The following is a 24635-nucleotide window of genomic DNA, read 5'->3' on the forward strand; positions in this document are numbered from 1 at the left end:
ACAAATGCACTAAGACAAGATTATGTCGGTTTAGATTAATTTTGGAAGTTTTTTTGTTAAAATTTTTACAGACACAGTCAACAAGAGAATGAAGAAAGGACCATCGCATCTGTATCTGCTGATGGCATGAAGATAATGCTAACTGAGCCACTGAGTTATACACACTTAGGAATCACTGTCAGTCTCCCCGATGGAACTCTGTTTGATGCGAGAGCCGAAGTTGGAATTCTTACAAGAAATATTTTAATAAGAGGATCTGATAATGTGGAGTGGAATATCAAAATTCCAGCATGTCCGGATGGATTTGACACTGGTAATTTTAGCAGCCAGAGCGAGTCAACTTAATTGTTTCCAGGCATTGTAAAAAAATGGTCCCTGGGAACAAAATCACCCCCAGTTGCAAACTGCCAGGCGAGGTTATGCTGTAGTAATAAATAAGCCCCCAATGGCAGTGATTCAATTGAGAAAGATTTATTTCTCATTCATGCTGCATGTGTCCGAAATGCTCTTTCTAAAGATTCCAGGATCTGGGCTGCAGGAGGCTCTACTTCAACAGAGGCCTCTGTGATCTCTGGGACAGAAGAAGTCATGTGATGGCGGGGAGTCAAGCAACAGCACTCACTTTGGTCCTGAAGTGACATGTGTCTCTTCCACTCAGGTGTCATTAGACAGAACTGATAACATAGCTATGCTTAACTTACCATAGTACTTATATGTGTGCCTGTGTGTGTAACAGATAGATAGATGGAAGATAGATAGATAGATAGATAGATAGATAGATAGATAGATAGATGATAGATAGATAGATAGATACTTTTATGTAATAACTAATACCAATACAGTCCGATATGTAGTTAAATACTAACAAACAGAGCTTAAGTATAGCCTTTCCTTCAATGGGATAATTGAGACAAGGCTCCCTGGATCCAGTGTCAGATAACCTACATTCTGATTCCAGTTCATGAAACTTTAATTTCATCCTGTTTAAAATAAGAATATGTCCTGTTCTGTCCACATATTGTAGTTATAGGAATTAAGTGACAAAGTGCGTATTCTAGTGCTACACAAATATAAGATTGCATTATGTTACTTCCCAAATCTTAGGGCAAAGCTTCAGAGATAATAAGCCAAAAGTTCCTTTATCAGTATTCATTCAACCATTCAAATATTTATTTAGTGTCTTTGAAAAATTCTGTAATAGGTACTTTAAGAAACACAAAGGTGAACAAGACAAGGCACTCACCTCGCTTGCTATTTAGAGGAGGAAATGATATGAATGCAGATAATTATGTCACAGGATGAGATTAAAATTATATATGAATAAAAAGATATAATTAGGTATGGGAGGAAATCTTAATATAACTAGAGGATTTTGCCATGGTTTTTCTTTATGTTGTCTTAAAAAATATTTTTAAAGGTGAATTTGCTACACAGACATGCTTCCAAGGAAAGTTTGGAGAAGAAATAGGAAGTGACCAGTTTGGAGGCTGCATTATGTTTCATGCTCCCATACCTGGTGCTAACATGGTAACTGGAAGAATAGAATATGTAGAGGTAAGAAGCATTATTGTTAAATCACAATGGTTTGCTGAAGGTTATCCATACAACAAATAAGCATTGAATTCCTGCTTTTTGCCAGATGCTGCTTATAATCTGGTAGAGGAGACAGATAAGTAAACACACAGTTTTGACATACCCAATTATTCACCCATTTAATCATGCCAAAATTTTATTCTCTATTTTTCTCGCATCCCACATCAAATTCATCATCAAGTTCTATCCATACTGCCTACAAAATACAGTGAACCGCATCCACTCTCTCTCCACCACTGCTACCTGATCCCTCAACCACGCCACTGTCCCCTCTAACCTAGATTACTATGATTTTCTTCTAACTCAACACCCTGTGTCCACCCTTTCTCCAATAGAATCTCCACACCACAGCCAAATACAAATTTTTAAGTATAAATTAGATCTTGTTGCAGTGTTTAATGGCTTCATGTTACACCTAAAACAAAAAGCCCAAGTCCTTCCCATAGGACCCACACGATCTGTCCTCCAGCTGGCCTCTGACTTTACCTCCTGTGATTCTCTCCCTGGCTCATGCCAAGCTAGCTACATGGGCCTCCTTGTATCTATTGATCATGTCAGGCATAGTTTTGTCTCAGGTTCTTTGTGCTTGCTCTTCATTATTCTCGGAATGCTCCTCTACCAAATGCTTTAGTTCACATTCATTTCAGTCAGGTGTCCCCTCAAGTGTTCTCTCTTAAGAGAGGCCTTTCCTCACCATCTTTATTTGAAATAACTGCCCAAACCTGTTTCCCTTTATTTACTCATAACTCCTGACATATAGCTATTTTCAATCTCTCCCTCCAGCACATAAATTCAGTTAGTTCAGAGATTTTGTCTTTCTGTTTTTCTGGTGATTCTCATGTGGCTGGAACAGTGCTTGGCATATAACAGATTCCCAACTGGTTGTTAATTGAACCAAAATACAAATAAATGAACAAATAGGCAAGTTATCCGCAAGAGATTAGGAGCCCCTCTGTATCTTACTCATATTCAGTCTATATAATCAGAGTTTAGCCTAGTTTTTGTCAAGTATTCAGTAAATGGGAGGAAGGAAGGAAGAAAGGAAAATGGGGAGGGGAGAGGGAGTGTGTGTGAGAGAGAGGGATAGTAAAACCTATAAATCTATTACATTGGGAACACCTAGACTACAAACAATGTATTGAGGGTGATAGAGTCCACATCTGTATTTTATGAAACTTCCCTCCTCCTAGAATATGTTACACATATGTGACATCTAAGATATAGACTGAGTGAGGTTGCCAGGGTCAATCTGTGTATTAATTATTAATAGTAGTTAATTTTTAATTTTTAGTTGAAGAATGAAAATAAATAGGTGCCCTAACATCTTACTTCCCAACCTTCTGGGATCACATTACACACACAGACACACACAGATACACACACACACATACACACACACACACTTGTACACATACACACTGGCATCCTCTGTATTAAATTGCTAGATCGTAGACCTATTGAAAGAAAGCACAGCACAGTAGTTAATAACAGCACCAAATGTAGAATCAGACCACCTTGGATTTAAATGGAGTTTTATAACCATGAACAAGATACTTAGCCTTCATGAACTTCAATTTCTTCATCTGTAAAATGAAGTTGATGGTCACTGGCTACTTCATAGGACTGTGGTAAAGATTGTGATCATGTATATACGACACAGCACAATATCTGGCACATGGCAAAGATTCAAGCAATGTTTCTTATTATTATATAAGAATCAAAGTGAAGGACAAAAATAAGTCTTTGAGAGGTTTTATTTTGCTAAACATGGAAGTTTACTGATAGACTGAAGTGAAAAGCAGAAGATTCAAAGATGGCTTTTGTTCATTCATTCATTTGGTAACAAGTATGGGCTGTTATATATTGAATAAAACAATGTAGGTTGAAGGTCACTTAACATTTTTGAATGATAAATGTGAATAATATGGAAGATATAAATATTAATAATTATTATTATAAAATTAGAGATTATTTTGAAACAAGAAGGTAGAAACCAGACAAATTATGAGTGTATGTGTATCACTAAATAGCTATCATTTCTGGGCTTGACAGATATTCCATGCTGGCCAGGCTTTCCGGTTGGGGCGTTATCCAATACATTGGCACCTGCTTGGAGATTTACAGTTTAAATCTTATGTAAGAGGCTGTGCAATTCACCAGGCCTATAACAGAGCCGTTACCATCCATAACACACATCACCTGCTGGTGGAGTGGAATATTATATATGATATCAAGGGAGGAGCATTTTTTATAGAAGATGGTATTGAACATGGCAATATCTTGCAGTATAACTTGGCAGTATTTGTGCAGCAAAGTACTAGTCTTCTGAATGATGATGTGACCCCGGCTGCGTTTTGGGTAACGAACCCAAACAACACCATACGACACAATGCAGCTGCTGGTGGCACTCACTTTGGCTTTTGGTACCGAATGAACAACCACCCTGATGGGCCATCCTATGACCGAAACATTTGCCAAAAAAGGGTTCCTCTTGGAGAATTCTTTAACAACACTGTTCATTCTCAAGGTTGGTTTGGAATGTGGATATTTGAAGAATATTTCCCCATGCAGACAGGATCTTGTACTTCTACAGTGCCAGAGCCTGCGATATTTAATTCGCTGACTACTTGGAATTGTGAAAAAGGAGCTGAATGGGTCAATGGAGGTGCCCTTCAGTTCCATAACTTTGTGATGGTAAATAATTTTGAGGCTGGAATTGAGACCAAGAGGATTCTGGCTCCTTATGTTGGAGGATGGGGTGAAACCAATGGAGCAGTGATTAAAAATGCCAAAATAGTTGGGCATCTTGATGAACTGGGAATGGGGTCTGCATTTTGCACAAGGAAAGGCCTGGTTCTCCCATTTAGTGAAGGCTTGACTGTATCATCTGTACACTTTATGAACTTTGACCGTCCCAACTGTGTAGCTTTGGGAGTGACATCCATCACTGGAGTTTGTAATGAGAGATGTGGAGGCTGGAGTGCAAAATTTGTTGACATCCAGTATTTTCACACACCAAACAAGGCTGGCTTTCGATGGGAACATGAAGTGGTACTGATTGATGTTGATGGTTCACTTACAGGTAAATGTTATGTTCTAATTTCTGATAATATACATTGGAAATATATTTGTGTTAACACAGAGAGTTGAATTGTCAAAGCAGACTCACATGAATCACAGATCTTACCCAACACCAAACTTTGGAAGTGATTTAAGGATATAGGTCAACAATAGGCTCAGATTAGACATTCTTTTCTGGAAGAGACCCAAAATGTCAAATGTAGCCTCCCCAAATATCCTTTATTCTTGCATTTGCACTTTGGTTTGGAATTAACAGCAAATTCTGAGCAATATTTATGGAAACATTGACTACAAAAGGAAATCATTTCAGTTTTAGATCTTCTTCATTTTATATATATATTCAGTTAATTATACAGATAAGAAACTGTTCACATGACTACCCAAATTCTCCAGCCAGTCATGCCCCATAAATATATATATTCCAGTTTTATTTACATAAGCAATGTAGGCAGAGTGGATATATCCTACTAAAATACTTGAAAGGAAAGGAATAAGTTACAGGCCTGCTGTTAACCCTTTTCTTTCCAATCTAAATTCTGAATTTGAAATTAATTAAAAGAATATGTTAACTGTAATATAAAATTCAACATAATTTATAGGTTAAAATTTTTTACCATTTCAAGTTTAGAGTATGCCACATTTTCTGTAAATATTCCTAATTTCTAGAATTTAGTGTCTTTACACATTTTTAATAATAAAGACTTGTCTAAGATAGCAAGGATGATGTGTGTGATTCTACATAATACTTTAAGAGATAAATGACAAATAAATCTACAGATATTGGCAATTTACTTTTGAAAGACTTTGTAAGATGGAATAAGATTCATCTCAAATTCAAACAGGCTGAGTTCTCAGCTATAGCTGTTGACTTTTGTCTCCTCTTCTAATTGTGGATTTAAGAGGGAGAACATTTGGGTGGTTCTAATATACACAACTTTGTGTAATTTTTTTCAGTTTATCTAATTCAGCTTAGATATTTAATGCTAGTTGGCAGTCCATTGGTTAAGAGTATGGACTCTATGGTCAGACTGCCTGGATTTGAATCCTTCTGTGTGCCCTTGAGCAGGTTACTTATGCTACTTCCCATCCCATATTTGGCTCTCATGGGTGCTTCAGATCCTGTGTTTCAGCTACACCTACAATAAGCTCCCTGACTGAAGAGTCCACTGCAAAGCCTTCGCATGAGGTCCTCTTGCCCCATGCCACCCCCCCCAAAAAAATGTACCAAGACTTTTAGAATTTGTTACTGGGACTATGGGTCACAGTAGCTATATGTTGTAGATAGTTTGGGATTTTGTTTTGTTTTGTTTTTTAGTTTTCTTACATGATAAAGAAACATGCTGTTTATGTCCATCTCCTAGGTCACAGAGGACACACCATCATTCCACACAGCTCACTGCTGGACCCTTCTCACTGCACTCAAGAAGCCGAGTGGAGCATTGGGTTCCCGGGGGCTGTCTGTGACACCTCAGTCAGCTTCCACCGTTTGGCATTCAACAAACCTTCTCCAGTATCTCTGCTTGAAAAGGATGTGGTTCTCTCAGACTCTTTTGGTAAGTGGAATATAATAGTTTAAGCCACTAACTTAAGTTTGTTTTTCTGTTTTCATCATCATCTTTTTAAGTTGTTACTCACTGTTTGGAACATGGAAAAAGTATATTTGTATCAGTCAATAACCAGGCAGGAAAAAAATAACACACCCCAAATGGGCATGTGAGGAGTATTGAATAAATACATGGACCAGCATGATGTTCTGCTTGCTCAAGGAGCACCCAGACAATATTACAACAGAGAGTAGGAAAGTTGACATAGTCCTTGGAGCAAGACAATAAAATATACCATCATCCCTGCCAGTGAAGGCAGACCCTTTTGATTATCTTTGTTGATTGAAATGGGACGAGGGAGAATTTCTTAGGTCAGTAGCTGTACACCAGGTGCCAAGGATTGTTGACTTGCTGATTTGTTTCAGTAAAGATACCATACTTGGAATACCAGATGAGCTTGACATCATTACTGGAACAGGTTGCATTAATTTGCTGTCATTATTCATGATCCATTTGGCATTTGCACCAGCCAAACAAGCAGGTTAAATGGGGATAGCCCTTTGGTTGAGAGATGCAGGAGCCCACCAAGAACCCCCTACTTCCTCACAGGGAGAGAGTCAGGGGAATAAGTAGCTCATTTCACATTCCTCCTTGCCTAGCTTCTCCTTCTCTTTCTTGTGTTTCCCATTGTCCAAACTCATGGAGAATGGCGAACCATGGATCTGCAGGAGAAACAGTAAGTATACAATGCCTTTTATTGTTTATTATGATGTTATCAGTTATTATAGTTAACTTTAAAATATTCTCACTAGAGTTTCTTCCTCCTGTGAATTGAAAGGGCCATACACCTACTCTCTGGGTAATGGTTATACCCATTGTCTCACTGACTTAATGACATGAACCTGGCAGCCATTTCTTTTCTTCTGATAACCAGATGTCCAGAATGGAGCAACATTACTTAAACTTTGAGAGATTATGGTACAATAAACAGTATTTTAAGCAGAGTATCTGTGAAAGTTTTCTGACAGGCTGAAACTAAAAGGAACCAAAACATCAAAAGCAAATAATGTTATTTTATTTTAATGTGAGGTAATATGTTAGTATTTCCCATTACTATGTCATAAAATAGTTACTTATGATAAAACTTCTAATCATATCTCCAAATATTTTATGACATACCTATGAATAGACTGAACATTAGCTTTTTATAAAACACGGTCTAAGATAATTTTACAGAGGACTCAGAGATGTAAAACCACCCTAGATAAATTATTTTAAATATACAGAATGATAAAAAAAGATATATACCTTACACTATTAATTTTTAAGCAGTAATATTTAAACATTTTAAATATTTTGGGTTTTTTTGTTGTTATTAATGGTGGTGGTAGTGATGATTTTAGAGAGAAGTTTTTGTGTTTTTATTTTTGATTCGAGAAGTCTAATACTTCTGAATTTATGAGATTGTAGCTTTCTTGTGAAGTCTCTCTGTGCCTTTTTGCCTGATCCTTTCAGGAATGAAGATTTTTATTTAATTACTAAACTGAACACCTTGGTAGCAAGATCTATAAATTTATCTTTCTGTCACCCACATAACTCAACACAAGACATTGCAAATAGTAGGAACTCAGTAATTATTGAATTACAATGGAATTAGTTTTAGTCCTCAGACCAAATTATGAGTGGAGAAAACATCACTCCAGGTACTTTTCTTTTTAATGTGACATAAAGAATAAAACAACTTTCAGAATCAAGAATATTTTACTCTTTTTATTTTATCTCCATTAAAGCCAAATAAAATGATTTAGTACTAAAAATTAAAAACAAAAAAGAGATCACTTGTTTTCATTTTATATATATATATATACATATATACACACACACACACTAAATGAATCAAAAGTTCAACAAATATACTAGAACAGTGGGGAATAAGATTTGGTATAAATTTACATATATCTATTAAAGTGTCTCATGCATGATGATGTGTGTAGCTCTATGTATATATGTGTGAATATATGTATCTTTATGGATATATATGTAAAGTTAGACCAGATGGCAAATTAATTTGAGATACTTACTATTAGTGATACTATGACCAGATGGCAAATTAATTTGAGACACTTACTCTTAGTAATATTATTTTTTAAATATCAACTTCAAATTTCAGTCCAAGATGCTTAAAATCAACATACTGAAAATGAGTGCATCTGAAAAAAATTAAGGAAACACAAATGACTATGAAAAATGACAATTAGTTTTTTTTTAAGATTTATTTTTCCATTTTAGAGAGAAAGAAAGAGCATAAGCGGGGAGGGACGGAAGAACAGAGAGAATTCCAAGCAGGTGCCATGCCCAGCAAGTGTGGGGCTTGGTATCAGGACCCTGAGATCATGACCTGAGCCAAAATCAAGAGTCGGTTGCTTAACTGACTGAGCCACCCAGGTGCCCCACAATTAGTTTTATTTACAAAAAGAGAATTAGCAAGCAAGTTCAGGTTAAAGTATAATTCCATGCATCAGAAAATTTTAGTGGAGGTTGGTTCTGCCAAACATAGAGCAAATTCCGGAGGTTTTGGATGATTTTCATGAACTCTTACATAAGTCAGCTATTGCTTCATGACAGAGTATCCCCAAACTTAATCCCCAAAAGGGGATTATCCCCAAATCTTAAACCTACAATCATTGTTTTCACTCTCATGTCTGTGGACTGGGTTGGTTGATCTTGGACGTGCTCAGCTAGGATGCTCTGCTTGAAGGTGAGGATCCAGTGGGCTTTGTTCCTCCCCAAAAGTTGAATTCAGGTTTCCACGTGTGTTTATGCCAGAGTGTAGGCTGAAGGGAGAGCCAACTACCTGGGGCAGGCTCTTTGCATTGTAATGGTAGAGGTTCAAGATGGCAAGCTTCATCCAGCAAACACAAATGTTTATGAATGTCACATCACTCAACATCAACAGGTCAGGGAAGTCTACTCAGCACTCAAGGAGGGGAAAGGAATGAATATTTGCTGAGTAATTCAAATCATCATAGTTCTTCTTATACACTGCAGGTCTTTTGGAACTGTATGTTTTTAGAGTCTCTGCTCATGGCTTTTTTTTAAATGTAATGCTAAATCACAAGCCTAAAAATTAATAAATTTGTTCCTCCTTGATATTGGAACTTTTTTGCCTTATTCTCCAAAGAAAAAGGATGACAGTTTATTTTATAATCTTTCATCTAGCTTTCTCCCCCTAAATTTGTAGGGGAAGAGTTTGCAAATTTAACATAAAATTCAATCAGAGATGAAAAGAGAGAGGGGATGGAGAGGAAAAAAATAGAATATGGGCAATTAATCATGTCTTTTTATATTCTAAAAAATCTTTTCAAATCTTTAGCTAAAGTTGTCGGGTACTCTTTCATGAACAAAGCATTACCAAATAAGTTTTTTTTCCCATAACAAGTAATTTATGTTCCAAGTTTGTCATTCAGAAACCTTAGGGTCCCATGGCCAGTGTTCGTGGTAAGTCTGGTGGTAGCCTAGATTCTTAAGAGCTTTAAATCAAAACTTTACATTAGTACTTGTTATGCAGATTTTGATTAACTCAACAAATACAGGAGAATCTAATAAAGAATTAGAACTTGTATTTGCATATCCTGTAAATCAAGGATCCTGAATTAAGTTCTGAGTTAATTTAAATTCTTAGAAGAATAACAACAGAATTTTATTTTAGATCAATATTTAAAGAATTATATTAATATATTTAAGCACTTTTGTCATAGTAGTCATTAATCATCATCATGTTTGATTTTTTTCTTTCCCTAAGGAATAAAGACTTCATCTCAATTCAGAATTCTAAGTGAGAAGGCATTTTTATGTTTCAGTTAAGTGTAATATGAAACATTGGGGCCTTCAGTTAACAAAGACATTTAGAACATAAGTAATGAAATGCTATTCTGACCTCTTCAGAGACTTCCATAGACTAGGCTAATATTTCACTTGTTTGTAAAAAAAGGAATTTTCTAGAGGTAGAGAAGACTGTTATTTGTTTGTTTTGTATTCTGCTATAGGCACAAGCATTGTTCCCTTTCAGAAGAAGCGACTGACTCATATGTCTGGATGGATGGCTCTGATTCCAAATGCAAAGCACATTAACTGGTATTTTAAAGATGTAGATCACATAACCAACATATCTTATACATCAACGTTCTATGGATTTAAGGTAAACAAAGAGCTATTGAATTCATCATCTTTTTTTTTAAAAGATTTTTATTTATTTATTTAACAGAGAGAGAGCACAAGTAGGCAGAGTGGCAGACAGAGGGAGAGGGAAAAGCAGGCTCTCTGCCGAGCAGGGAGCCCGATGCGGGGCTTGATCCCAGGACACTGGGATCATGACCTGAGCCGAAGGCAGCCGCTTAACCGACTGAGCCACCCAGGCGCCCCTTAAATTCATCTTCTAATAATGACGATTGTATATTATGTGAATGCAACCTATGTCCTGTCCTTATACCAGTTGTTAGGCCCAGAATGTGCTTGCCTCACATACTGACCTGGTGAAGTCCTGCACACACTTCATGACCCACCCTAAGTCTAAAAAGTAAGCTAAAAAAAGAAACCTTGTCTAGGAATCAGAAGTAGGCAACATCTTTGCCATATTCCCATAATACTAAGCTTGTGTCCTGTTATTATTATCATGTTCATAACTAACATTTATTGAGTGCTTATAATATTCCAGGTACCAGTTAAGGGCTTTAGAAATTGTATTTTAAAATATACCAAACATAGACAATGACGGGCCAAGTCCTGTGTGCCCACCACCTAGCTCCATCTGGATCTAACATACTGTGAATCTTTACTTTGGATTTTTTTTTTAAGAAATAAACATTTTTGATGAAATGGAAGTCCCCTGTATGGCTTACTCTCATCATTCCCCACTCTCCACCTCTTGTGGTAACCAATATCCTGAATTGGGTGTTTTCATCCCCATTCATGTTCTTCTGATTATACTACATATGTGTAGCCATAAACAACACGTAGCATTGTTTTAAATGTTTTAAAATATTACAGAAGTAAAATATTCTCTAAATACGTGTGTGTGTGTGTGTGTGTGTGTGTGTGTGTGTGTGTGTGTGTACAGAGAGAGATTTTCATTGCCTTCGGATAGAGTTCGCGTTATTGTCATAGACATATAAAATGTTACTAAACAAAATATGAATGCAAGATGACAAACTAAAACCAAAACTTAAGTCTAAATATAAGGGCTAATTGTATCTCATCAAAATTAATGTATATTATGCAGGATATTAACATATAAAATCATATTTGGGGGCAAACACTTACAGGAAGAAGACTATGTAATCATATCTCATAACTTCACTCAAAATCCTGATATGTTTAATGTTATTGACATGAGGAATGGTTCTTCAAATCCATTGAGTTGGAATACTAGCAAGAATGGAGACTGGCACCTTGAAGCAAACACAAGTACTCTGTATTACTTGGGTATGTATTCATTAGGCAAAAGTGATTATTTTATCTAATGCTTTGTCTAAAGAAAGAGAAAAATATCTTAATGGGCAAATATGTTATACAGTGTCCTCTGTATAGTAGGATTCAATAAATGTTTGCTGAGTAAAAGGATTGGAGACTAAATTTATGTCGAAAAAGGCCTTGAGTTAAATCAAGGACTTACATTTTATGTTTGGAGATAATGCCAACACTCTTACAGATGGCCCTAACATTTATTTCACAAAATTAGAGGCAATGATTACAAAGGAAACTGTCAAATATTTTGTTTCCATTTCTATTATTTTATTACTTGGGGGAAATAAAAATATTTAAGAATAAATTTTGAGTTCCAAAATACTGTCAAGACATTTTGACTGTGTGCTTCTCAATAAGACATGTGCATTTCATCAGAATTTTTCCATATGAAAGGGGAACCCTCCTACACTGTTGGTGGGAATGCAAGCTGGTGCAGATGCTTTGGAAAACAGTATGGAGGTTCCTCAAAAAGTTGAAAATAGAGCTACCCTACGACCCAGCAATTGCACTACTGGGTATTTACCCCAAAAATACAAATGTAGTGATCGAAAGGGGTACGTGCACCCCGATGTTTATAGCAGCAATGTCCACAATAGCCAAACTATGGAAAGAGCCAAGATGTCCATCAACAGAAGAATGGATAAAGAAGATGTGGTGTATATATACAATGGAATATTATGCAGCCATCAAAAGGAATGAAATCTTCCAAAACAAATGATGTAATATATGGTGATTAACATAACAATAAAAAATTTAAAAAAAAAGGAATGAAATTTTGCCATTTGCAATGATGTGGATGGAACTGGAGGGTATTATGCTGAGCGAAATAAGTCAATCAGAGAAAGACATGTATCATATGATCTCACTGATATGAGGAATTCTTAATCTCAGGAAACAAACTGGGGGTTGCTGGAGTGGTGGGGGGTGAGAGGGATGGGGTGGCTGGGTGATAGACATTGGGAAGGGTATGTGCTATGGTGAGCGCTGTGAATTCTGTAAGGCTGATGAATCACAGACCTGTACCTCTGAAACAAATAATACATTATATGTTTAAAAAAAGCAGAAGATAGTAGGAAGGGAAAAATGAAGGAGGGGAAATCGGAGGGGGAGATGAACCATGAGAGACTATGGACTCTGAGAAACAAACTGAGAGTTCTAGAGGGGAGGGGGATGGGGGGATGGGTTAGCCTGGTGATGGGTATTAAAGAGGGCACATATTGAATGGAGCACTGGGTGCTATACGCAAACAATGAATCATGGAACACTACATCAAAAACTAATGATGTAATGTATGGTGACTAACATAACATAATAAAATAAAATTAAAAAAAAGAATTTTTCCATATGTATTCCATGCATTTGAACTCTACCGAGTTACCATCTAAAGAATATTTTGAAATTGCCATTTTCTTTGTCTACATTTGATCATCATATTAATTTAAACTACTTCACTTTCAGTGTCAGGAAGAAATGACCTTCAGCAGAGCCAGCCCATTTCTGGAACCCTGGATCCTGATGTGAAAGATGTTATTATTAATTTCCAAGCTTACTGCTGCATTCTCCAGGACTGCTTTCCTGTACATCCCCCATCAAGAAAACCAATTCCCAGGAAGCGACCAGCCACATATAAGTATATAGGCCTTTTGTTTATTAATACCTTCAATAGCACTTGATAGAATTATTTTCACATGTCACTCTTGGGTGAGAAAATAATACCCTCATCCTGCACAATGCCTTGTAAGTCACGAAGCACTTCCATACTCATTACTTCACTTGGGCCTTATAACCACCCTGATGAGAAAATGGAAAAATCTCACAAAAAATTTTGTGTGAATGTTACTGGTAATCTTAGACTTGCAGAATGTTGGATATGGACTATTAGACCAACTCCTTATTATAAGGTGAGAAAGCTGAAGCCAGTGACCTTTAGTGAATTACCCAAGATCACAAAACTTCTTGATGACACTTCCAGAATAGCACCAGAAATAAAGTCTCCTCATTAATCCAATGCTTTCTTAGTGGGTGGTGTCTCTTTGTCTAGAATAACTGACATGGTCAAATCTTGTAATACAACTTATTTAATTTTGTTTCAAATGTTTGATCCCCTAATATATGTTAATTCTTACAGTTAAAAATGATTTTTCTATCTTTGAAACTTACATAGCCCTTTACCCTTTATTTCTCATGTGGAACATTACTCTCTACCTTGCGTTGTAGTAATAACCATACATCATAGTACTAGCATGTGATGGGTGGTACTTGTCTTTAAGGCCCTTTAAGGCCATAGTACTAGCATGTGATGGTGGGTACTAGTCTTTAAGGCCCTTATTATCCTGATTTGGTGTATATTTGTGTCCTTTATGGACAAATGATAATCATAAAAATAATGATAATGATGATAAAAGCTAACATTTAGTGGGCACTTAAGAGCCCCCTACTATGCATCAAGCACAACTCAGTGTTTTTTATTACATGAATTACATTTCAGATTATACAGATATAGTAGTAACTATTGTACAAAAGAATAAAAATTGAATTTTTTGATATATTAATTTGATCATTAAAAAATATTTGAGCACCCGCTATGGCCCAGGTACTGTGCTAAGCACTGGGGAGTCAATTGTAAACAATACAGATGTGGTCCTGGCCCTCATTACACTCACATTCTATCCAAAGAGACAGATCCAACACAAGCAAGCAAAGATACAAAAGAGTAAACGGTGTGAGTGAGTGATAAAGGTTATAAGAGGAATGGGCAGGTGTCTGGGACAGAGAGCAGTATGGCAGGGACCTCCTTTGGGTAGGGGGTTAGGAATAGCCTCTCGCAGAAGGTGACATTCCAGCTGAGACCCAACGGGTGAGGAAGAGCTAACCATGTGAAGGGTGGGAGAGGAGTGTTCTAGGCCCAGGAAGCATCTTGGGCAGAGGCCCTGATGTGGGAAAGAGTGTGGCATATCTAAGAACAGAGAGAAAACAGCATGGCTAGACCCCGGTAAGCAGAGGAGAGTGGCCTGGAAATGGTGTTGGAAACAGGTAGAAATCAGACCATTCAGGTCATGCAGGCAGTTAGTATTAAGAAATAGAAGAAGCTTTTAAATGATTTTCAGCTGAGAAGTAATGTACTCCAAATTACATTTTGGAAAGAACACTTTTGCTACTCTGTCAGTATTATAGAGGGTCAGTGGAGAAAGCAGGACGGTTCATGAAGAGACTCTAGGGAGCTGTATTAGAGGCATGCACCATCAAGGTTATTGACCAAAAAGTCCTTATATAGTCTAAGGTAGATAGAATTACTGAAATTTAATTAATATTTATCATTTACTCACATAATAGATTTAGATTGGTCTAGACCAGGATGTGAGAGAGGAATATGTTGGTATGCTACATGTATATGTCTTAGCATAGGTTGTTTCCCCCCATGGTATGAGTTCTGCTCACTAGAAATAGCTATAATTGGATTTATCAATTTATATTATACAGAGAGCTATCAGTGAAAACAAGCAGAATTTTGATCCAGGATGGGTACCTCAAGATTAGGATATAAAACTCTAGTATGCAACATACATATGCTTTGTTTAAGAGGTGTTAGGCTTTATTGATCATAACAGTGCACAATAAGAAGAACAATATATAACGTGCATAGTATAGTGCTGTTGGAGATAAGAATGAAAGGCTATTAATCTTGAGAAAAACTAGATAAAGTCAGTGATCGAATCCATACAATGCTGGTCAGATTTTTTACTTAGAAAGATACAACCATTAAACGTAACTTTCTCTGAAATTGCTTCATGAAAAATAATGTATTATTGTAAGTCTAAATTAACTGCTAACCTTTCTTTTAAATGCAGTAAAACAAATTTTTATAACAGAATTTTTAACACATTTCTTAGTAATATAACTTAATAATTCAAATGTATAATACAAGTATACTTTAACCAAACTATATATTGACTGTTTTATAGAATTCCAGAATTTGTATCATGGAATTTTAAAATTTTTTACTAGTTCAGGAAACAACCTCTGATTGTGAACATTTTCCAGTGGGAAAAATACCATCAACTTTATAATAATATTCTTTACAACAATTTGCATTGGGGTGGTTTCTGGAAAGTATAGCAATGAAAAGTAGAGACTGTCCTCTAAAGTGTTTTTTATATCTCTTTCAGTTTAACATAACCTTCACTCTGGTTGCAGACCTGCCACCCCTGGCCCCATCCCAGGGGCTTAACCTCCTTGACTCATCCTTACCAATTCAGAGACCATCCTTCCATCCCTCCCTTCACAGAATCTAGTGACCATATCCTCTTGTCTCCTCCCCCCATGCAGTAGCACCATATGTAAGGGTCTTTAAATGGACAAAGGATGAATTTCTTGTCAGTTTCTACCATGTGAAATCTTTTTTTTTTAATATTTATTTATTTTAGAGAGAGAGAGTGCAAGCCAGGGGAGGGGCAGAGAGAGAGGGAGAGAGAGAATCTCAAGCAGACTCCCTGCTGAGCATAGAGCCCAAAGAGGGGCTCCATCTCACAACCCCTGAGATCATGCCCTGAGCCAAAATCAAGAGTTGGACGCTTAACCCACTGAGCCACCCAGGTGCCCTTCTACCATGTGAAATCTTGTAAGGAAATTAAATAATTTACATTTTAGCCAAAATTAGGGTATCACAATGAGGATTTAGTGGGAGAAAACATGATTCAGATTGTAGATGGAAAGGCAGTTTTCTTTAGAAAAAAAAAAAGCCATATGTGTAGTCATATGTGTTGAGTATTCTACCAATTGCACATATTAGCTTGCCTACTTAGCAAAATTATAAATTCTCTAATTTGCATTCTGTCATCCCAAAACAGCTAGTATAAGGAGATGGTCATTAAGTATATAAAGATAATACTTAATGGAACTATTTCTCTTCTCTTTTAGCTTATGGTCAAATGATTCTTTCTGGCAATCATCTCGCGAAAATAATTATACCATACCTCACCCAGGAGCAAATGTGGTTATTCCTGAAGGTAAGTACGTAAACATAAACAAAATGCCTGTGTTTATGTGACATTGATAGATAGCACAAAGTTAGAATTCTATCTTTATGCAACATACCTTGGGGAAAGAGCAAATGTGAAGAGATGGATTCTAGTATTGTGTCCTGGATACCAGACCTAGCCTTCTGGGTTTTATATGGATTTAAACGTGAATATTAAGGATAATAGATTTTCTGGGAGAGTCCAGAATAAGTCATTGTGTGGGAAAAGAGTTGTAGACTTCGAAAGCAGGACTCACTGGTAAGGGTGTCCATGTTTTTATCTATAAGCTATAGTATGAATTATGTTATATTTCTTATATTAAAGCATTGTTTTTATAGGAACATGGGTTGTAGCAGACACAGATATTCCACCAATGGAAAGTCTCATTATTTGGGGAGTTCTAGAACTGGAAGATAAACACAGTGTGGGAGCTGCAGAGTCTTCTTACAGAAAAGTTGTTCTGAATGCTACCTACATATCACTTCAGGTAAGAGGGAGGGTCTTATAATTTATACCTTTATTAGTCAAATTCTAAGATGTTGGAGATTTGCTGGAAAAAAATGTAAGAAAGCATATTCAATTGATGTGAGTAAAAAACACAACTGGCTCTAACCCATGAGATGCAAGCCTCATGTAAGTCCAGCATATTTCCACTGTCCTTTCAACTGGTGGCTACATATTCCTTAAGGAGTAATTGTGCTACTTTTTACTGTGAAGTTTGCCCACTTTTAATCCTACGTAGAATATCTGTATACTGTTAGGTAAAGCTAAACCCACAACTTGCTCTAAGAACCAGAAAATCCCCAGGAGTTTTGGAAAAAAATAAAAGGTTTTAAGTCTTTTCTTTTGTTTAGAAAATGGTGTTTCTTAAAATGAATGGACATAGATGGAATGAGGAAAACAGGAGAAGATTCATAAAAATATTTCAACTGCTTGGAACAATCACCTCATTCTCTCATAAACCTCAGATGGTCTTGAACATGTAACAGTATAATTAGTTCTGTCAGTCTATTATTATTGTTAATTAAAAAGAATGGCCTAACCAAGAGCTATGAAGTTAGCTTGAAAAGTAAAAGTGTGTAGGGTTGCCTGGGTGGTTCAGTCAGTTAAGTGCCTTCTGCTCAGGTCATGATCCCAGGGTTCTGGGATCCAGCCTGCATTGGGCTCCCAGCTCAAGGGAGAGTGACCTTCTCCCTCTCACTTTACCCCTCCCCCTGCTCATGCTTACTCTCTCTCTCTCTCTCTCTCTCTGTATCTCAGCTAAATTTTTAAAAAAGTAAAAGTGTATAGTAGCTTTTCTTTGATAAAAATAGGCCTTTACTGCTTTAAAGATATGCAATATTTTGGTATTTAGATGCATGAGCTTTGAGGTAAATTAAAGCAACGACTGAGTCCTTAAGCCTCACTGTCAGCTGGGAATTTGGGTAAGATATTTGACCACTTTTAGCATCAGTTTTCTCACCTATTAAATGAGAATAATAACAGCAATTCATGGGTTTCATGTAAAGGTCAAATGATATAATATACATAAAGCCTCACACATTATGGCTGGCATGGAATAAGCAAGCATTTAGTAATAGCTGTTATTATTCACAGTGGGGGCTCCTACTTGGCCATAGCTTGGATGTAAGTGTGAACAGTGTATTTCATATATGTCACACGGTGCTAAAGTAAAATGTGATCTGTCCAAATGGTACAAGTTTAGATGTAAGCAGGTCTCAGTTTTAGGTATAGCACTGACAATAAGTACCTACTGAGTCTGACCTTAGAAAAGTCATTTAAGCTACCCATCCCAAGTGACAGGGTTAAATCAGGTCACTTCCAGATACAATACTGTTCTTTGTATAACAGATTTCATTCATTTTTATTAGAGGCTGCCAGTATCTTCCTAATTCCTTTTTTATGGGTGAATTTTTTTTCTGCTCAATTTTTAAGTATTAACAATTTTCTGCTTCACTGCAGGGAGGTAGATTGATTGGTGGCTGGGAAGATTACCCTTTTAAAGGAGAATTACAGATTGTTCTTAGAGGAAATCATTCTACTCCAGAGTGGACTCTTTCAGAAGGACCAAATCAAGGATCAAAGGTCTTAGGTATGTGTTTCCAGATACTGATAGTATCATATCCATTTTGAAAATCTATTTTAAAACATATAGCACTAAGATACCTGTTATCAGTTCAAGATGTTATGGTATCAGAAACTTTTACAGACATTTATTTACAATAAAGGATTATAAAAATAAATTAAAAATTTTTAAATTAAATTGTGTCACACTAAAATAGATATTTGTGGGTGTATTTGAAGCCAGAATGTAATCCACTGCAAAACTAACATACATCTCTCTATATGTGTATTATTTCTCCAATCTGGTTTTCTTTAGAGTTTTCCCTTTATATAAACAAGGATGCTTATTCATATTTTGGTGCCTTTTCCTTAAAAGGTAACTTTTTTGCACATTATTCCACTTACAGTATTAATAATGTGAGGATCAACTGACTCTGTTATCCGTTATCTGGTCATACCTGTTGCTGAACTTTCTGTTTTCCAGTTGGATTTGTATGGCTGCATGTATTCCTATCTAAGCCTGGAAAGTAAAGAAACTAAGAGGGTTTATTTGGTCATAATTACTAACTGCATTTATTAAAGCTGTTGGATATTCATTGAAAAGATACATACAAGCATGTGCTGTAGTTGCCTTCCCACTAGAACAGCAACAGTCAGGAAAGAGGAGCATTAGAAAAGGGCATCAGAATTGAATTAGTCAGCTCTCCACTGGTAAATGCCCCAAGGCAGACAAATTCAATCTGGAAAAAATATTGGCTTTGGGGAATTTACTTATTTATTTTTTGTTTCAAAAGTAACATTCCAAACAACACAAACAATACCAAGAAAAACTATTAAGAAAAAAATACGTCTTTCCAATTCTACCCTGTCATGAGGAAGCAAGTGTCGATAGTTAACAGTGTTTACATGTCAAACTAAAGAGATTAAGTTTTAGTTCTCAGTTAACATATTATAGATATCTTTCCAGATCAATATTTACAGATAACAGTCTCCCTTTTTAAACTATATTACCCTACTGTATTAGTTTCCATCATTCTCTTATTGATGTACACTAGATTTATTCCAGTTTTCCAATATTTTCAAATATTATAGTAGTAGGCATCCTCATTCACATATCTTTGTGCACTGGCTTTAATTTCTAGGGACCAGATTCCTAGAAGTGGGTCCAAGGGTCAAAGTTTTCTTGTATCACCCTGAGCAGATAATCCAAATTCATTCCATTCATTCTAAAATGTCCAATCAGTTATTAAAATATATCCGTGTATTGTTTCATTTTATACTAGCACCTAAGTCGGTACTATGTGCTAAATAAATAGAAGTTTTTCTCCTTCAGGGGTCTTTGGTGAACTGGATCTTCATGGAATTCCACGTTCAATATATAAAACTAAGCTCTCAGAAACTGCAGAGGCAGGTTCCAAAGTCCTATCTCTAATGGATGCTGTGGATTGGCAGGTACAGGAGATAGTATCTGGTGGGAACTGAATACACATAGTGGGTCAGCTTAAAAAGGTTTCTTTCTTATTCTCATGGACATTGACTTTCTCATAGGATTAATCAGATGAGAAATGTATATTTTGTATTAGCTTGTACTCAAAAACTTACCTGATAGCAGGTGTTAAAAAATTGGGATCTTTAAAGGGCCTTCAGAATATATAAAGAGTATTATTTATATATTAGTTATGAAAGGAAAATAGGGAAGTTTTTGAGTAAAGAACGTTTTTTATGTGTGTCTTTCCCACATTTCAGGAATACCAAGTAGTAAGTAATTGTGTAAAAAGAAAAAGTCTGGGGAAATATTTTTAAGTCTTAAGAATATTGCACTGACCAGTTTTTAATAAAAATATGAATATATTTGCTTTGATCTATTTAATTTTTAAAAAGTATATTGCCTATGATTTTATTTAATGACGGAATTAAATTTGAGGAAATGCTGAGATAAATCAAAATTTAGAATTCTTAAGATCAAATAATACATTATATGTTAAAAAAAAAAAGATAGCAGGAAGGCAAAAATGAAGCGGGGGAAATCGGAGGGGGAGACGAACCATGAGAGACTATGGACTCTGAGAAACAGTGGGGGGATGGGTTAGCCTGGTGTTGGGTATTAAAGAAGGCACGTACTCAATGGAGCACTGGGTGTTATATGCAAACAATGAATCATGGAACACTTCATCAAAAACTAATGATGTAATGTATGGTAACTAACATAACATAATAAAAAAAAGATCAAACCCAAGCATATTTATTTTTAGAGACCTCAATGTATAGTTTGTTCCTTCTGATAATACCATGTTGCTAATCAGATATGAACTAAATTAGAATTTTTTAGCAGTTATTATTAAGAAATAGAAACCTATTTTAAAAATTGTTCTTGAATTTGGCACTTGAATTTTTCTAAGGAGGGAGAAGAGATTGTGATAACAACCACAAGCTATGATTTCCACCAGACGGAAACTAGAAGTATCATTAAAATCCTGCATGACCAGAAAGTTCTCATTCTCAATGATACACTTTCCTACACTCACCTTGGTAAGTGGCTGTTTTTTAACTAAATAGATATGCAATTAAAATGTCTTGAAATATTCACATTTTTAATGCTCTCCTTTGTAATTATTCAGCAAATATTCAGCAAAGACTACTGTATAACATCCTGCGGGGCAAGACTAGCACTTTCTGCTTTAAGCAGGCTTCTAGGTGATTTTTTAAAAAAGATTTATTTATTTATTTATTTATTTGAGAGAGAGAGAGAGTGAGCGAGCACAGGTGTGGGGTGGGGTGGTGGGGGGAGGGGCAGAGGGAGAGGGATGGAGAAAATCAGCGAATTTCACGCAGACTCCCCGCTAAATGGGGAGCCCCACACAGGGCTTGATCTCATGACCCTGAGATCATGACCTAAGCCAAAATCAAGAGTCAGATGCTTAACCGACTGAGCCACCCAGACACCCCCTAGGTGATTCTTATGCACAGTGAATTTTGAGAACCTTTGATTCAAGAGCATCTTTGTCCTAAATTAAAAAGTATCATGGGGGGATCTAAGATAGTTATTATAAGATTGCAGATTATAATAATTTTTTGGTGTAAATAGAAGAAGTGCTTTTAATTGCATTTCATGTTATAAATTAAAAAGTATCATGAGGGGATCTAAGATGGCGATGTAGTACAAGAACCCTAGACTCATCTCGTCCCTCAAACACAACTAGATAATTATCAAGTCATTCTAAATACCCAAGAAATCATTCTGAAGTCTGACAGAACAAAGTTCACAACTAGGAGAGAAGAGGCCACATTGAGGAAGGTAGGAGGTGCAGAAACTTGGTTTGGGGGAGAAACAGATCATAGGTGTTGCATAGGGGAGGAAGCCCTGATCACAGAGAAAGGCAGGAGAGTGCATAGCACACAGGGGAGAGTACATGGTGAACATTTCCCCAAAACCATTGGCTAGGAAAGCAGAGGGGCTGATTTTCATGTGTTTTTGCAAGCAGTGGGCCTTGAAGACTGGAGTTTTAAAGGTTGCAGGATTGGCTGGGATAGAGCCCTGAGGGCGCTGCCCTGTTCCTGGAGAAAAGACAGGCAGGCAAGCAAGGGGGGTGGGGCAGAGATGGCAGGATCTGAGGAATGCCTAAAACACAGAGACTGTTCTCTCTTCTTGGAGCATTTTTGTGAGAGGTAGCTTTCTAGGACATACCTCTCCATGGACAAAAGAGCAGCAGGCGCCATTTCCCTCACCGGCCCCTCAGCATAGGTTCAGAGGTACCTGCAGAATATGGCTCAGCCCCAACACCCCGCTGCCTAGCCTGCCTGGTCCATGTCCCACAGCCCTGTGCTCTGGCATGACTACCCTTCTGGGTCAAGCCTGCCTCAGTCCCAGTGCAGTGAGACCTCCCTCGGAAGGCCAGCACAGGCCCCTGCCCACACCACGTCCACAAGCCTGGAGTTTTGAAATTCAGCAGTCTTGGCTAGGATAGAGCCAGGTGGACACTGCACTGCTCCTAGAGAGAAGAGCAGGCATACAACCAGGGGGTAAATGGTGTGGAAACAGTGATGTGAAAAATGCCTGGGACAATGCAGAGATTATTTGCCCTTCTGGGAGTGCTTCCCTGAGAGGCAGTATGCACGATGATTCCTCTGTGGGGACAAAGGAGCTGCCTGGTGCTACTTCCCACTCCCACCCCTCATCATAAATGCAGAGCTACCTGTAGTAAACAGCACAGCACTGACGCTTGGCTGCCTAACCTGCTTACACCGAGTTCCACAGCCCTGTGCTCTGCCAGTATGGCCCTTCTTGGTCAAGTGTGCCTCACTCCCAATACAGTAGGCCTTTCCCCAGAAGACCATCAGAAACCCCTGCCCACACCATGTCTTCTGACTAGAGAGGTCTGCAGGGTTTCAGTTCTAGTGGAAGTAGCATCAGGTCTCATTTAACAAGCAGACCAGAGCACACCTAGTTAAAAATTCGTCACACTCTGGCCAAGGACCAAACACTGCCCACTGCATGCAAGGAGAAACTCTACAGATGACGGACCTGAAGGATAGAGCAGCCAAAACACAACAGTAGAGTGTACACAGCACACACTAGAGACACTGTTTTAAGTGCCAGAGCCTGGACACTATATGACCTCTTCTTCATAAAGCCATTGCTCTAAGGAGCAAGACATATAACAGGCTTTTCTAACACACTGAAGAAGACAGAGATTTAGACAAAATGGCAAGATGGAGGAATTCATCCCACATGAAAGAATAATATAAGGACATGGCCAGAGATCTAAGGGAAACATACATAAGTGATGTGCCTGATGGAGAATTTAAAGCAACAATCATAAGGATACTCGCTGGGCTTGAGAAAAGAATGGAAGACTTCAGGGAGATCCTTAAAAGATAAAATAGTAAAAAACAGATAAAATAGTAAAATGATCAGAAATGAAAAATGCAATAACTGAGATTCGAAACAGATTGGATGCAACGAACACGAGGATGGAAGAAACAGAGGAACAAATAAGTGATATAGTAGAGAGAATAATGGAAAATAATGAAGCAGAACAAAAGAGAGAGAGAAGAATTATGGTTCATGAGAATAGACTTAGGAAACTCAGTGACTCCATCAAATGTACTAACATTTGTATCATAAGAGTCCCAGAAGAAGAGAGAGAGAGAAAAGCGGGCAGAAAATTTATTTGGGGAAATCATAGCAGAAAATTTCCTTAAGCTGGAGAAGGAAACAGACATCCAGACCCAGGAGGCACAGAGAACTCCCATCAAAATCAACAAAAGCAAGCCAACACCAAGACATATTTTAGTTAAATTTGCAAAATATAGTGATAAAGAAAAAAATTCTAAAAGCAGTAAGACAAAAGAAGTCCCTAACTTACAAGGAAGGACCCATTAAGCTAGCTGCAGCTCTCTCAACAGAAACTTAGCAAGCCAGAGAGAGTGGCATGATATATTCAATGTGCTGAATGGGAAAAACCTACAGCCAAGCATACTCTCTCCAGCAAGGCTGTCATCCAGAATAGAAGGAGAGAGAAAGAGTTTCCCAGACAAACAAAAACTAAAGGAGTTTGTGACTACTAAACCAGACCCACAAGAAATATTAAAGGGGAATCTTTGAGTGGAAAGGAAAGACCAAAAGTCACACAGACAAGAAAGGAATGTAAAAATCTCCAGAAACAATGACAAAACAAGTAGTAAAATGGCACTAGATGCATATCTATCAATACTTACTCTGAATGTAAATGGACTAAATGCTCCAATCAAAAGACATAAGTTGTCAAAATGGATAAAAAAACAAGATGCATCTAAATGCTGCCGACAAGAG

The 24635-nt window shown here is 37.1% G+C and overlaps 1 protein-coding gene across 1 annotated transcript in view; it reads left to right on the forward strand.

The window, feature by feature from the left end:
- The window catches only part of PKHD1L1 (PKHD1 like 1), a 153898-nt gene that overhangs the window by 82030 nt on the left and 47233 nt on the right, over positions 1–24635 (forward strand). Inside the window, exons 47-58 of the mRNA XM_025871506.2 lie at positions 72–313; positions 1418–1554; positions 3646–4675; positions 6036–6227; positions 10265–10416; positions 11540–11699; positions 13200–13371; positions 16659–16747; positions 17098–17246; positions 18722–18851; positions 20157–20275; positions 21223–21352. Coding sequence (XP_025727291.1) covers positions 72–313; positions 1418–1554; positions 3646–4675; positions 6036–6227; positions 10265–10416; positions 11540–11699; positions 13200–13371; positions 16659–16747; positions 17098–17246; positions 18722–18851; positions 20157–20275; positions 21223–21352 — 2702 coding nt within the window. The remainder of the gene's footprint in view (positions 1–71; positions 314–1417; positions 1555–3645; positions 4676–6035; positions 6228–10264; positions 10417–11539; positions 11700–13199; positions 13372–16658; positions 16748–17097; positions 17247–18721; positions 18852–20156; positions 20276–21222; positions 21353–24635) is intronic.

The sequence above is a fragment of the Callorhinus ursinus genome, unplaced genomic scaffold (genome assembly GCF_003265705.2).
Source record: "Callorhinus ursinus isolate GAN/ISIS: 27379988/994484 unplaced genomic scaffold, GSC_fseal_2.0 scaffold5, whole genome shotgun sequence".
Lineage (NCBI taxonomy): Eukaryota > Metazoa > Chordata > Mammalia > Carnivora > Otariidae > Callorhinus > Callorhinus ursinus.